At 55.6% G+C, this 13,878-nt stretch overlaps 4 protein-coding genes across 4 annotated transcripts; 2 read left to right on the top strand and 2 right to left on the bottom strand.

Annotated features, from left to right (window-relative positions):
* Positions 1-206: 206 nt before the first annotated feature.
* On the bottom strand, positions 207-1,596 carry V2A60_009164 (uncharacterized protein; the record flags this gene model as incomplete). Its single annotated transcript, XM_083260432.1, has 2 exons — positions 207-1,083; positions 1,145-1,596. The coding sequence occupies 2 exons, from the start codon at positions 1,594-1,596 to the stop codon at positions 207-209; spliced, it is 1,329 nt and encodes a 442-aa protein (XP_083116558.1).
* Positions 1,597-3,397: 1,801 nt separating this feature from the next.
* Positions 3,398-8,374, top strand: V2A60_009163 (ubiquitin-protein ligase RKR1; the record flags this gene model as incomplete). The annotated part of the gene is made up of 3 exons (XM_083260431.1): positions 3,398-3,679; positions 3,763-5,840; positions 5,893-8,374. The coding sequence occupies 3 exons, from the start codon at positions 3,398-3,400 to the stop codon at positions 8,372-8,374; spliced, it is 4,842 nt and encodes a 1,613-aa protein (XP_083116557.1).
* A 71-nt stretch (positions 8,375-8,445) lies between these two features.
* On the bottom strand, positions 8,446-9,807 carry V2A60_009162 (div-4 protein kinase family protein; the record flags this gene model as incomplete). The annotated part of the gene is made up of 4 exons (XM_083260430.1): positions 8,446-8,472; positions 8,530-9,510; positions 9,585-9,663; positions 9,734-9,807. The coding sequence occupies 4 exons, from the start codon at positions 9,805-9,807 to the stop codon at positions 8,446-8,448; spliced, it is 1,161 nt and encodes a 386-aa protein (XP_083116556.1).
* Positions 9,808-10,812: 1,005 nt separating this feature from the next.
* Positions 10,813-13,805, top strand: V2A60_009161 (Muniscin C-terminal mu homology domain-containing protein; the record flags this gene model as incomplete). Its single annotated transcript, XM_083260429.1, has 6 exons — positions 10,813-10,851; positions 10,951-11,043; positions 11,156-11,241; positions 11,315-12,018; positions 12,089-13,021; positions 13,084-13,805. The coding sequence occupies 6 exons, from the start codon at positions 10,813-10,815 to the stop codon at positions 13,803-13,805; spliced, it is 2,577 nt and encodes an 858-aa protein (XP_083116555.1).
* Between the last annotated feature and the right edge of the window lie 73 nt (positions 13,806-13,878).

Here is a 13,878-nt window from a genome sequence, read left to right as displayed (position 1 = left end):
CAGTAAAGCATATGATTTATGATGCACGTGTACAGAGAAGAGAAAAATATGCAACCCCGGACACATATTTACACAAGTTCGGTCAATGGCGGTGGAGTAAAAGAGAAGAATAAATTCAATTCGCTAGTTTCCTGATCCAATGTTATATGTTGCTCATTTGCGTTGAGCACATTGTTATGCGCTACCCCAGCCTCCCCTTGGCTTTCTCATCGACGCCGTCGATTAGTGTTGGTGTGTGTTTGTGTACTGCTCTGCTGGGCGGTATTCTCGAGCGTGTGCTGATCGTGCAACGCCAGCCCGTCGGTATCTTCATGTAGGTCGTTCCGGCCGCCTGCGGTATGTGCATGTTGATGGTCTTGCCGGTGGCTATGTCGCGAGCTGTCCGAGCTCGGGCGCTCTTTGTACGGAGGCACTGCCAGGCCGGCGACAGTCGCCTTATCTTGCTCGCGCGATTTGACGTAGACGGGTAACGGTTCGTCATCGGTGGGTGAACGCGATCTATGGTACTCGCCGATGCGCTGTAGCCGCTGCTCTTGAAGTTGATGCTCCTCTCGTTCAAAGGCTGCTCGCTCTCGCCGCCGAGACCGCATACACATGAATATCGTGATGGCAGAGATAATGGCGAATAGAGCAACCACGCATCCGACCACAATGCCGATGATTTGACCCATGCCTTTATCTAAGGCGTTGGGGTCGGTTCGCTTTCGTGCCAAGCTTGGATCGATTTCGGTGCCCGGTTCCCAGGTCTTGACTGGAAACTGCACTGATACGGTCGGCGGTGATGGTGATAGCTCGGACGCATCTCTCTTCTCCCAAGCGATATACCAAGGTGGATAGAACATGGTCACCACTGAGGGTTGGCGCGTCATTGTTGCGGAAGCGGTAGCATTTCTTGCTGCAGGAGCGGCCGATCCGGTGGCACTGTTCGATACAGTTGTGGTGGTTGATGATGTGGTTGTGGTGGTCGTGGAGGTCGCGGCGGTCGTGGTCTGCGTCGTGGACGCTAGAGTCGTCGTCTTCAAGCAATAAGCTCCAGATATGCTTATTATATCGGTGTTGTAGAACATGGAGAAGGAGAAACCGCTGCGGGCAAGCACATTAGCATGCGAGGACAAAATTCAGATAAGACTGCCAGTCTCCTCACCTTGGACAGCAGTATGCTGTCGTGAGAATAGTCTCAGTGTTGGGTTGGTTATTGAATAAATCAGACAGTTGGTTGTAATTGTAGCCGCTTGGGCAGGCCGCTTTACTGAAACTGAGCCGGTATGTGCTATTGATATTGTCCCATCCGGATGGCTGGCAGGCAGAGAACTGTGCATCGGTGACGGGAAGCAGGAGTTGTGAGTATGTCGTATTTCCCTGGCTGTCCCCAAGGGTTATCGGGACCGTGGGCGGCGTCCAATTCGGCACTGGGGTGCATTGCGACGAGGGGACGAACTGAGTCGTGAGCTGGGGGAGGAAAAGAATTGTCGCATTACTGGTAGCCGTGGCGTTGGCGCCTGCTGATAGACTGGTACCATTTACAACGGGCCTTGTCGACGACGACGCGGCCGTCGTCGGAAGCGAAACGAGCGTTGTGCTGATGGAGGTCGACATTGCCGCGGCGGGTCGGTCAGTCGCGAAGAGGGTGCGCGAATGTCATGAAAGGTGGTTGCAGCGATGGTGAGAATGAACAAGGCTAATGAGAAAGAAAAAAAAATATGGCGACGAATTGAGCGGCAGCGAGGCTCGCTCGTATCTGGTGATTTCTGAAAAGGGCCGGCAACCCGGCAGATACGGGGCCTCCACAACTCTGGAACAAGAGGGTGGTGGGCGGACTTTAGCGCAGCACAGGGTCGGTACCGGGGCGTTCCTGGCCGGGGCGGTTGAGCGAGACAAGGGGTGAAGACGGGCAGCTAGAGACAGTGTTTAGCTCGATAACCTTTGATTAGTTAGGGAGGTTAAGGTTGATGAGGAAGCGGTTGCGATTGCGTCGTCAGTCATTTCTGCACTCTGCTGGTGCTTGTGCAGACAAGCCTCTGCGGCTGGACAGCCTGGAGGAGCGCGCCCATGTTGGCGTCGTTGGGCGATCTAAATTTGGCAGCTGCACAGCCCGAATATCGTGCCGCAGCAAGCTTTTGGGAGCGACATATTGATCCATCAGTAGTGGCACAAGGCGCCGCGTGTTCTGCGTGGATCTCTATCCCTTGATTCTTCCATTCGAGTATGGATCTGGGCCCGCACACGCAGCGGAATACGCCAGTAGAATAGGATGCTGCGCGAGTGTAGGGATATGTTTGCAATGATCCCTGCACTGATAACTATCAGTACCAGTAGATTGTCTGGCATCAATGTGCCCTTGATTAATTACCAAGTCCGTCGGCGTCTTGATGCTTGGGATCTCTGAGGACCCCACGGTGTGACAGGCATTGCAGGCCGGGTTCCGTTTGACTACAATAAATCGGAAACAAAGGCATCATCAGCCTAGTTTGCTGATTCGAGAGAGTGGCATGAGAGCAGGATTCTGATGTTTTGCATGCTTTGTGAGCTTTGTAGTTTGTAGCGCTTCGTAAGCCTTTGTTTGGAGTTCAGATGAAGGACGGACGGCAATGCAGCGTCGCAGCCCCAGAGGGCCAGAGGGGGTAACGTGTTTGGTGCCTGCCACTGCACTCACTAGCTAGCCCTCATTATTGACAACCACTCAGAAAAGACGCCCGTCCATGCAACCGGCCCTCTGTTGGGCAAATTGCTGCGTACAAAAAAATGCGCTAGTCAAGGTTTTACTGCGATGCATGTATTTTGAAGGTATAAATGGTGTGGGATTGTGACCACCGCACAAGGTTCCAACACGTAACAAACTGTCAGTAAGCTCTCAGGGCGCAAAAAGAAGAATTTAATGAATAAAGAAAAACTCAAAGCAGCTCAAAGAATAGGTATAATATACAGCATTCAGTTCGTGTATTCAATATGCACGTCTCGTTTTCTTCTAAAGCTCCTTCTCTTACTAGAATATTCCGCCCATGTTGAACTTTGAACCGTCTTTGTGTCGCCGACGATTTGAGCTACCCAGTAGCAAGAATCTCAGCATAAACTTGACAATATCATGGCTTCAAAAACAATTCAGTGCAAATAGCTGTCCGCATCTTTCAACACCGCACGAATTGATCCTTCAAGTTGCCCATCTCGACAAACAGCTCGATCAACTCCAGTCAGCCCGGCCACCGGTATGACTCCATCTGGAGACTGGGCCCACTCTTAACAATTCTCCAAGCTGGCAGTCTTGGCTACGCCGACGTCACTGAGCCGCATCTCAAAATCCTTTAAAGACTCGCCAGCTTCAACTGCTGCCCGCATCGACCGCGCCGCTCTGCCTCTCGCGACGCATCACCAAACACCACGCGCGAGGCTAGCTCCTACCATGAAGCGCGGCCAGGGACGATCTGCTGGCGGAACCCGTCCAGCCTTTGGCACCGGGTTTGCAGGGTTTGGAGGGCAGGGGTCCGGCAGCTCTCTCTCATATCTTGCTGAACCGCCCTCCTTTGCTGCTGTCACAGATCCCAACATCGTTGTCTCTCTCAAAAATGTCCTGAAAAAGGACAGCACAACCAAGACAAAGGCGCTCGACGAACTGTTGGCCCATGTCCAGGCTAACCCCCACGATAAGGATGGCGGGGTAGAAGACGCCCTTCTGGATATCTGGGTAAGATATCCTCACCATACTTTCAACACCTAATCATCGCCTGGTTTTTCGCGACCCAAAAAAAAAAGCTGACCGTAGGCTAGACACAACTGTATCCGCGTGCATCCATCGATAATGCCCGCCGTGTCAGAGAGCAGTCCCACCACTTACAGCTTGAACTCATGAAGTCTGCGCGTAAGCGCATGGAACGCCACATTCCCAAGATTGTAGGTGCTTGGCTAGCTGGTCTCTACGATCGCGATCGTGCTGTTGCTCGCGCCGCCAGCGACGGTCTCGGCTCCTTTCTCACTAGCCCTGAAAAGGCTGATGCCTTCTGGAAGAAGTGCCAGCCTCAGATCCTGGCCTTTGCCCTGGAAGCTATTCAGGAGACTCAGGATAGCTTGAGTGACGAGCGCTCCACCACCAAGGAAGACGCCGAGGCCAAGTATTTTCGGGTCATCAATGCAAGTCTATCACTGATCTTGAGGCTTCTGCAGCGGATGGACGATTCCGACATGGCCCGCTGCCGAGACAGCTACGACGAGTACTTTGCTAGCGACTCTGTTTGGAAGAGTATCACAGTCGCCGACCCGTCAGTTCGAAGAAGCACTTGCCAACTTCTTGTCATGTGTCTCGATCGCAAACTACCCTATGCAGACTCTGTAGAGTGCAGACAAGCCATGGTAACTGGTGGTCTCAAGACTTCGCAGGCTGGGTCTGCTAATGAGTACATTCTTGCCCTTAACAGGCTCACTACGGAACACCCGGATATTTGGGAAACTCCCGCCAAGAGTAAGAAGTCTCCCACAATTCGACTCTATGCGTTCATTGCGAAAGGCTCCCAGGGTAGTCGGGCCACCTTTTGGGAATCCCTAGATACCCTTTTATCTCTTCTGCCACGAAGCGCAACCACACTGGAATCCGAATCAGAACTGCTAAACTCGCTCCGTTTGGGTATCGAGAATCGCGAAGAACCCCGTGCCAACGCACAGCTCGGTTGGAAATGCTATTCGAATGCGGCCCAGCGAGCGCTCAAGTCATTGGATGAGAACGATGCCCGCGAATTGGCCAAAACACATGCTTTTCCCCTTTTCGAGAATTACTTCTTCCCCCCTACTGGCCGCAGCTCATCCATTGACCTTGCAACTTTGGGTATCATTTATGGTGCGGTAGCCAGCTCGTCCCATGCCGTTGCCTCCGTCCTGGAGAAGGAACTCAGTCGGCTGAGTGCTACGTTCTGCAACCATCTCTCCAATTCTCTTCCTGGTGTCTCGAAAGAGTACCAGAACTCACAGGAAAAGGTCGGCGAGGAGGGCCGCCGCTGGTTCCAGCTCGTCAAGGAACTGCACAAGCAATCCAAGACGAACAGTTTGCCAGAGTTGGCGGATCAGTCTTCTCTAGCGATTATCTCTCAGTGTATCTCACTGCTTGAGAGCCGCAACATGAAGCCATTCGGTGCTGCGCGGACGTTGGAACAAGCTCTCCGCTCCATGCCTCATCTGTTCGCGGGTGATGCTGGCGTCCGCGTTTCCAACTTTCTCCTCGATGCGGCAGAAGAATACTTGGACAAGCTGGTGGAGTCATCCTCTGTCTCAATACTTCTGACTTGCCTAGATTTATCGTCTTCCATCGAAAAGCTTAGCACGCAGTACAAGTCCACATGGGGGGCGTGGGTAAAAGAAACACTTGCACTCCCACCAAGCGAGAAGCGCAATGAGATCCTAGGCAGCCTCATCTCTCAGAAAGCTGCGTCAGAGTTTGCACGGTCAAACCAAGCCGTGCAAAGTCAAATTCTGGAGCAATCAATGGCAGCGGCAGATGGTACCGGTGCCGGTAAAAGTCTTTTGATGGCGGCCGTGAACTCTGGCACCTTCTCTCACGACCATCTCTTGACCCTTTCCAGGCATGCCGTCGACGTGCTGCAGCAGAATCCTACAGAGGAATCTCTCGACACCCTGGCTATCGTGGCCAGCGGAAATCCAAAGCTTCTGTCCGAGGATGAAGCTATGCACACCTCATTAGTTGCTGTGTTGCTTAGCTTGTCTGAAATCGACAGAAATGCGCCCATTGCTGGCAAAGCTGCCAAAGTTCGCGCTCTGATGGATCAACACACAGATGGCAAACTTCCCACAGTTGGAATTATTCTATCCAATCTCGAACGTGCAACTCCCCAGTCTCTTGAGTAAGTAGTTGTCGAGGATTGCCATCATATAGACTCAATCTAACCGTCACAGCATCGAAACTCTGGTGAAGCAGGCCAAGGAAGCTAGCGCCTCTGTGCCTCTGGAAGACTTACTTCCGAGCACCAATGTCTGGATGGAGCAGCTCAAACCCTTCTTTGAAGCATACATCGAACCCATTCTCACCATAAGCAGTCCTATTGGCGGGGCTACTGTCTTATCCAACTCATCCTCGACTCAGTCCAAGGAGAACTTGCGTGTGCCGCGTGACAGACGGGGGCGCTCTATACCTGCAAGAATGGCCATCTACCTGTCATTGTTGACGGACGAAGGCATTGAGTTGTCTAAGCTGCCCTCACAGTTCTCAGTCGAGCTTCTTTACCTCCAGTGTATCACAGTACAACTTGTTTCTGATCAGATCACGCTCAGGGGCACGAACGGCCTCTTCCTCACCCTGGCAAGCGAAGAGGGCATGCGCGAAGCAGACACCGTCATCACTTCCCTGCGTTCCTTTATTAACAAGTATACAGCAGAGAAGGAATGGTGGGTGGCCGGGAACGGAAGCTCGCAAACGGCAATGATTCGCGAACTAGCCAGTCTTTTGGTACAGCAGTCAAAATCGCTTTCGTCTTCCGCTGCTTACAGCGCCCGGGCTCTCAGTGAACTTCTCCAGGCAACGGTTGACGCACAGGGCTTGTCTTCTTCACTCGAGGAACACTTTGTTAAAGCGGAATACCTCAAATCTACCCCCGATACAGCTCTTGTCAGTGCTGCCATAGTTGCAGGGCTTGGCGAGCCCCTGCAAGCGTCGAGGCAGATCAGCAACTTTTGTAACCGGCTTGTTAGTGACGTGGCTGGTGCATCTGTCCAAGGCGAACGAACCAGATCGATCTTGTCACTTCTCACGCTCTGTTCCCAGCTGTACGACGTTGGAGGGCTACCTGTCGCAAATAACCGCATCGTATTTGCTGTGCGTCAGATTACCAGCTGGCTTGAGGAGCCGGAACTCATGGACGCAGACACTTGCACCGAAATCTGCCGTGCCCTTGCCGGATTACTTCCTTGCATGAAAGACGTGTACGGCTCGTACTGGGAGAAGACGGTCACACTTTGTCTGGATGCGTGGCGCAACGAATTCGGATACGGCATTGTTCATATTTTGCCGCTGGTACACGCCTCACTCAAGCTTGGACGGGTCCTGGAGACCATCTCAGAGCCAAATGACGACCTGGAAGATGCACTAAAGGAGTTTGCCAGCGACAAGCCATCCGCCTTGGTGGAACTTTTAAAGTTCCTCCGTGATGTGGATGGCCCCGCAGCGCAAATAGTGACTGCTGTTTTGTCAAGAGAAGTGGAAAAGATATCAGTGCGCCAGACTCCTGCCTTGGATGATATATACCCTTTGGTAGCTTCGGAATCGCGAGACATTCAGACGGCCGCTTTTGGCTTGCTTCACCGGGCTATTCCAGTGCAGCAAGAACAGGCATCCGTCGATATTCTCTTGGATAAGACAGACGCCCGACTGCCCGACGAGCTGCTGTCGCTGCTGCTAGATGCACCAACGCTGGAAAGCTACTCCGACGAGAGCCTTGCCCAGTTTCCACTGGCCATTCGCTGCTACCTGCTATCGTGGAAGCTTGTTTTCGACGCGTTCTCGGGGGCATCTTTCAAAGTACGAAACGACTTTACAGAGAATCTAAAGACTGACAATTATGTCGGCCCGTTGTTAGACTTTGCTTTTGATGTGCTCGGCCACTCAGCTGCGCACGCCTTGAACCTAGATAAGGAAGGTTTCTCGTCGGAGCACATCTACAACTACGACGTCAAGCTGGCCGATACGGACACGGAAGAAAAGAGTCTGCAGTGGCTTCTTGTCCATCTGTACTACCTAGTCCTCAAGTACACCCCCGGCCTGTTCCGCACGTGGTATATCGACTGCCGCTCCAAGCAGACGCGCATCGCCGTCGAGGCGTGGACGACCAAGTACTACTCGCCGCTGATCATCGGCGACAACCTGGACGACGTGCAAAAGTGGGCGGATACGCAGGAGGCACCAGCCATGGACGAGCAGGAGCTGCAGGTCAGGGTCTCCAAGGCCGCGCGCGAGGTAACGGCCGGCTACGAGGTGGACGAGGCGCAAGCGTCAATCGTCATCAAGGTGCCCGCGAGCTACCCGATCGAAGGCGTGACGGTCGCCAGCCTGAACCGCGTGGCCGTGACGGACCGCAAGTGGCAGAGCTGGATCATGACGACGCAGGGCGTCATTACCTTTTCAAACGGCAACATCATCGACGGCCTTCAGGTGTTTAAGCGCAACATCATCGGCGCGCTCAAGGGCCAGTCGGAGTGTGCCATCTGCTACAGCATCATCTCGACGGACAAGCGTATGCCGGACAAGCGCTGCACAACATGCAAGAACCTGTTCCACAGGACGTGCCTGTACAAGTGGTTCCAGAGCAGCAACCAAAACACGTGCCCGCTCTGCAGAAATCCAATTGACTACTTGGGCGCGGACACTCAAAAAAGAAGGCAGTAGAGGGCTGGGGAGTTTTTTCTTTTTGGTGATGGATAAAAGCATGTCGACAACAGACTATGCGGCAGTTTAGATTATAGAATGCATTTGTATCGTAAAAGCTGCAGTCTGTTAGCGTAGTGTTTGCAATGAGTGAGAAGGTGTAGAGTCTTGCGCACCTCTTGGGCGGTGGCACGCTTGCTGAAGCGCACGGCCGCGGCAATGACGTCCCGCCAGTCCGGATCGATCGCGGGCAGAATCTCTCGCCAGGACCTCTGCGGGAAGACGGTCCACATGTCAAACGGCGACACGTGGAAGCCGCTCGCCTCGGGCCACGTCTCGGGCGTGGGCGTACCCATGGTCTTGAAGATGCTGAGGATCAGGCCGAGCTGGCTCCCGTCCTCGTGGGCCGGGCGCGACTCAAACGGCGGCCTGGGCGGCGCAGACAGGCACTCGGCGAGCATGACGCCCAGGGCCCAGATGTCGACCTCGGCGCCGTAGGCCCTGTTGACGAAGAGCACCTCGGGCGCGCGGTAGGGCCCCGTGCCGATGTCGAGGACCTTGGCGCCGGCCGGCTCCGCGGCCGCCGACAGCGCCGGGTGCCAGGCGGTGCCAAAGTCGGACAGGTACGCGGGCCCCTCTGGCGCGTCGAGCAGGACGGCCGAGGGCTTGACGTCGCGGTGCACGATGCCCTGGTCGTGGACGTGCGCCAGCGCGCGGAGCACGTCGGCGAAGATGGCCCCGACCCGCGACGGCGACAGCGGCGTCGCATCCTTCCCGGTCCCGCCGGGGGCGGAGCGGAGCAGCGCCTCGAGGGTGAGCGGCTTGTAGGGAAAGGCAAGGACCTGCTGCTGGGACTGGTCGCGGAAGGCGTCGAGCAGCGGGATGCACGGCGGGCGGAGCAGTCGCAGGACGCGGATCTCGCGCTGGGGGTCGTGGGGCGGCAGGGGGTGGTGCGCGGTGATGACCTTGAGGGCCGTCACGCCGTCCGAGGAGCGATAGACGGTGGAGGTGACGCCTTCGGCGATGGGCGCGCAGTTGGTGTACGGGCCTATGCGCGTGTCCCCGGCTGTGTCTGCGGCGTCTGCTGACGCGGTTGTGGATGATGATGAGGCGGCTTGGGCGGCTATAACTGCGTTGCACGCCGCCGCGTAGTCCTCCTATATATGAGAAGAACTATTAGCATTTTGGGGTTTACTGAAGGGGAGAAAAAAAAGGGATGAGTCATATGTACCAAGGATGTGGAATCTGTGTATGCTGCCTGCTCAATGGCCATGGCTGCGCTCATCGAGCCGTCGAGTAATGCCCCTTGGCTGGGAGACGGGGTGTTGGTCAGGCTCGAGATGCGCATGACTCGGGGTTCCGGTGGGCGGAACGACTCACATGGATCGCACAGTGCCATAGCGATCAGTGGCAGAGACGGCCGAATGCCAGTCGCGTTGGGTGGTGGCGGCCATGGCGGTTGCGGTGAAGGTTGTTGCGATGGTGGTGATGGCTTACTATTACATCGGGGGGGGACACATGTAAAAGCGGCAGTGGGGTGGGATCAAGTAAGGACGGACGGGCCAAAGACGTCGCAAAGGCGACATGGAAGCATGGAGAGAGATGACTTGACAAGATTGGATTCGAGCAAAATCAACGTTGGAGCATTGCATTTGACCAAATTTGACAATTTTATTAAATGTTATGCATTGACTATCTCAAACTTGTTGTTGCTTTTTTTTGGGGCTGGCTTTAGGTAACTACACTCAGAGAGGCGAAGCCAGGTGGGCGTGTTGGTGCTGTAGAAACGCTACGGGTGCTGTAGTGGATAGTGCTGTAGAAGACTGACGCTGAGGCTAATTAGCGGTGCTTGCAGCGTGAAAAGGGCAAGGCAGGTAGTAAGGTAGGTACCTACAGTGGGGAGACAAAAGCATGTACCAGGTAAGGTTAGTACCTAGTGCCCAGCTCATTCAGCAAAATAGCACCAAAGAACATTCCTGGCCCGCTGAAGTCCACTACAAGTCAGCCCACCCCAAGCCGTCAGGCAGCCCACTGTAGCCCACTGCGGCCCGCTGTGGCTGTAAAGAAAGAAAAGCAGCAGCGCAATAGGCTCATTGCACCAGCAGCCCAGACTTGCCAATGAAAATAAAAAAAGGCCGGCGTCTCCACAATTACTGCCTCTACTCAGTGCTAGCCTCATCCCAAGAGCTCTCTCTCCCTCTCGCCCTCCCCAGACTTCGTCATGATCAAGACAACTCCGACTTAGCGACCCCCGTCCTCTTGTGTTTTTCTTTCTCGCGGGCATCGCCACCCCTCCCACCGCACCTCTGCTTTTTCTCGTCTTGCTCCTCGACCTCTCACTCTTTTTTTTTTCTTACTTTCCCTCCGACTCTAGAGCTACCGAGTATCCGTTATTTTTCCCGCCGCCCGCCGAGCGCTGCAGCCAGCCCAAACCCTCTCGCCTCCCCCCCCCCCCCGCAATGGACGACCTCGCCAGGGCCGAGTACCCGGCCATGCTGGTGCGTCTGTTCTCGTCCCGGCCTGCTGTGCCGTGCAGAAATCACTCGAGGCACGGTTGCCGTGTTGCCCGGTTCGTGTCGCTAACTTTGTTGCTTTAGCCGCATCTCCAGCCGAACCAGGCTGCGCAGCTCCTCAACGACCGAGTGAAGCGCATCGGCAAGGTAAACAATGAGATCGCCGACTGGCTTCAGGTATGACAACACCAATGGCAGCTCGCATACGACTATACGTCTCTCCCTTTGAGACGACGAGGTTGATTGCTTCCTTCCGGCTGCGATGCTGACTGCAGGTGCCTTGGTATAGGAGCGCCGTCGCATCGAAGAACAATATGTCGCGGGTTTGCGCAAACTTGCCCAGTTTAGAGTTCCCAATGCGCAGTCGGAGCTTGGGTATGTTACCATGACAGCTTTGCAACCAAGTCCTTCATTCATTCTGCTCGTATGCTAATTCATACCGACGCAGTGTCTTCCAAACGCCATGGGCTCGCATCCTCGGCGCCGTCGAGCGCATCGCTGAGTCCCATCACCAATTTGCCGACGGTATTGAACGAGACGTCGAACTCCCCCTCCGTGGCTTTCAGCAGCGCAATGATGTACAGAATATAAACACAATTTCCGCCAACCTAACCAATGTCGGCAAGGACCTCGAAGACGCCCGCGACAAGGCCGACAAGCTGAGCAGAAAAGGTGGCAAGGCCAGTGCCCAGAAAATTGACGCCGCCTCTACGAGACTCGAGGCGGTCCAGCAGGAATGGGACTCGCAGGCACCTTTTGTCTTTGAGACGCTTCAGGCTCTCGACGAGTCGCGCGTCAACCAGCTCCGAGACGTTCTCACGCAGTACCAGACTCACGAGTCTGACCAGGCGCAACGGACACAAGTCATCGCCGGCGAGACACTTGCCGTCACCATTGAGATTGAAACGGAATCTGAAATTCGAGGCTTCGTTCAGGGCACCATCGGCGACCGACCGCTGGCTCCCACTAGAACTTCGACACGGCGCTCGTCCGTTGGAGTGGCCGCGAATGCTGCCTCCCAGCCCCCAGCCACGCCATCCTCCGTCAGCCGCGAAAATACCATGCACAATAACAACATCACACCTACGCCCTCAGTACCGCAATCGGTGCCTGAGGATGACTCCTTCGATCAAGCACCAGCACCACAAAAAGGTACCTGACACCGGTCTTCTAATATCGTTCATGCTATGTGCAAGGGAGCCCCACTGCTAACGTCACATAGGATCTAAGCTTCGACGACTCGGCACGATCCTCGGAGGGCGACGTAGACAGAGCGTCCACGCTGGCTTCGGACAGCTTGGGATGCAAAAGAGCGGCGCCCCTGCTTTTGGACGCCTTGGTAGCAGCGGTCGTGGCATCTCGCCCCGCGCTTCGGCGAGCAACCTCAACGAATCATCCAGACTGTCCTCACTCGCTGAAGATGGGCCTGCCTCGCCCATCCGCCCCAAGACGGGTGGCGACAGGCCCAATGGCCTCGCCAATACCGACACCGACGCTCCGGTTCTTCCCATCTTGACTGGTACCAACGGCTCTCTAGACGGCCACATTGAGCCCTCACAACCCTCCACCGCTGCCACGCCATCATCGCCGCAAAAGGACGCCGACGGCTTCACCGTCAGAGCGCCCATGCACGATCCAATCAGCGAGGCGCAGAAAGAAGCAGCTAGTGATGATTCCGAACAACCGTTCAAGCTAAGCATACAGAATCAGCCCATCTCCGAGGAAGACCCCGACGAGAAGCAGGCCGCTTTCTCAAGCGTGGCCAACACCCTTAAACTCAACTCGACTGCGCAGCGCTCTCGTACTGTCCGCGGCCGCCGGGACGTTAGAAACACCATCTACAATCCAGCGGGCGGCCTACCCGACGCGCTTTCCGACACCTCCCTAGCCTCGCTCCCAGTCTCCAAGCCCACTGTGGCTTCGACGCTGACCTCGGAGCCCAGCACCACCGGCGTCTCTGATTCGCAGTCCGTCCGATCAGGCACCTCGCTCGGCAACTTTGCGCACGTCAAGCACCCCGACATGAGCAGCCCCGGTCTCGGTTCATCCATTATCGAAACCGTGTCCGCTCAATTCGAAGACGGCGAGATCAAGAACGTTACCATTGCTGGAGAGATTGCCTTTGCCTACAACAGCGACGAAAGCAACGACAAGAGTACGCATTGCCAATCCCAACAACAAATACATAATTACATCATTGAGACTAACCCCTTGCAGCCCACGAAACGATTCGCATCAACGACTTTGCCCGTCTAGAAAAGATTGGCCCCAACCGCATCTTTGTCCAAAACGCGTCGGCGGAGCACCCTGACCAGTTCACGCTCGATCTGTCGCACATCTCCCGGACCTCGGCAGCCTTTTCTTACCGTGTGTTTTCCGACGACAGCAGCCCGCTCGCGCTCGGCAGTTTCGTGCCGCTCCTTCTCAAGCCCGCGTGGAAGCCACAGGGCGACAAGCTCGGCCTGCTCCTGCAGTACCAGCGTAACCCCTCGTGCACGCTCCCTGGCCCGCTCACGCTGCACAACGTCGTCGTCGTCGCCACCTACGACGGTCGCGCCGCCGGCGCCCAGACCAAGCCCAGCGGCACCCACCTCAAGGACAAGCATCTCGTCTACTGGCGCCTCGGTGACGTGACCCTCCCCGACGCCGCTGGCTTCGCCGACGCAGCCGCTAACAGGATCGTCTGCCGCATCCTCGGCGTCGACGGAGCCGAGCCCACCCCGGGCCACATCGAAGCCCGATGGGAGTACATCACGCCCGGGCCTGTCGCCACCGCCTCGGGTATCTCGGTCGCCCGCCTGGCCGAGGGCAAGGGCAAGGAGGTGGCCTCGAGCGACCCCTTTGCCGACGCCGACGCCGCGTCAGACACTGCGCGGCAGAGCTGGGTCGACGTGCCTCTGACGCGAAAGCTTGTCAGCGGTAAATACGAGAGCAAGTAATCAAAAGAAAAAAGTTCCGCCCATGGTTGGCTGTGTACTGTGTTATTTTCTCTATTTGTCTTCTTTCTTGGTT

The sequence above is a fragment of the Cordyceps javanica genome, chromosome 6 (genome assembly GCF_051103115.1).
Source record: "Cordyceps javanica chromosome 6, complete sequence".
Taxonomy (NCBI): domain Eukaryota; kingdom Fungi; phylum Ascomycota; class Sordariomycetes; order Hypocreales; family Cordycipitaceae; genus Cordyceps; species Cordyceps javanica.
The sequence above is the reverse complement of the archived record's forward strand: the minus strand, read 5'-3'. Positions and strand labels throughout refer to the sequence as shown.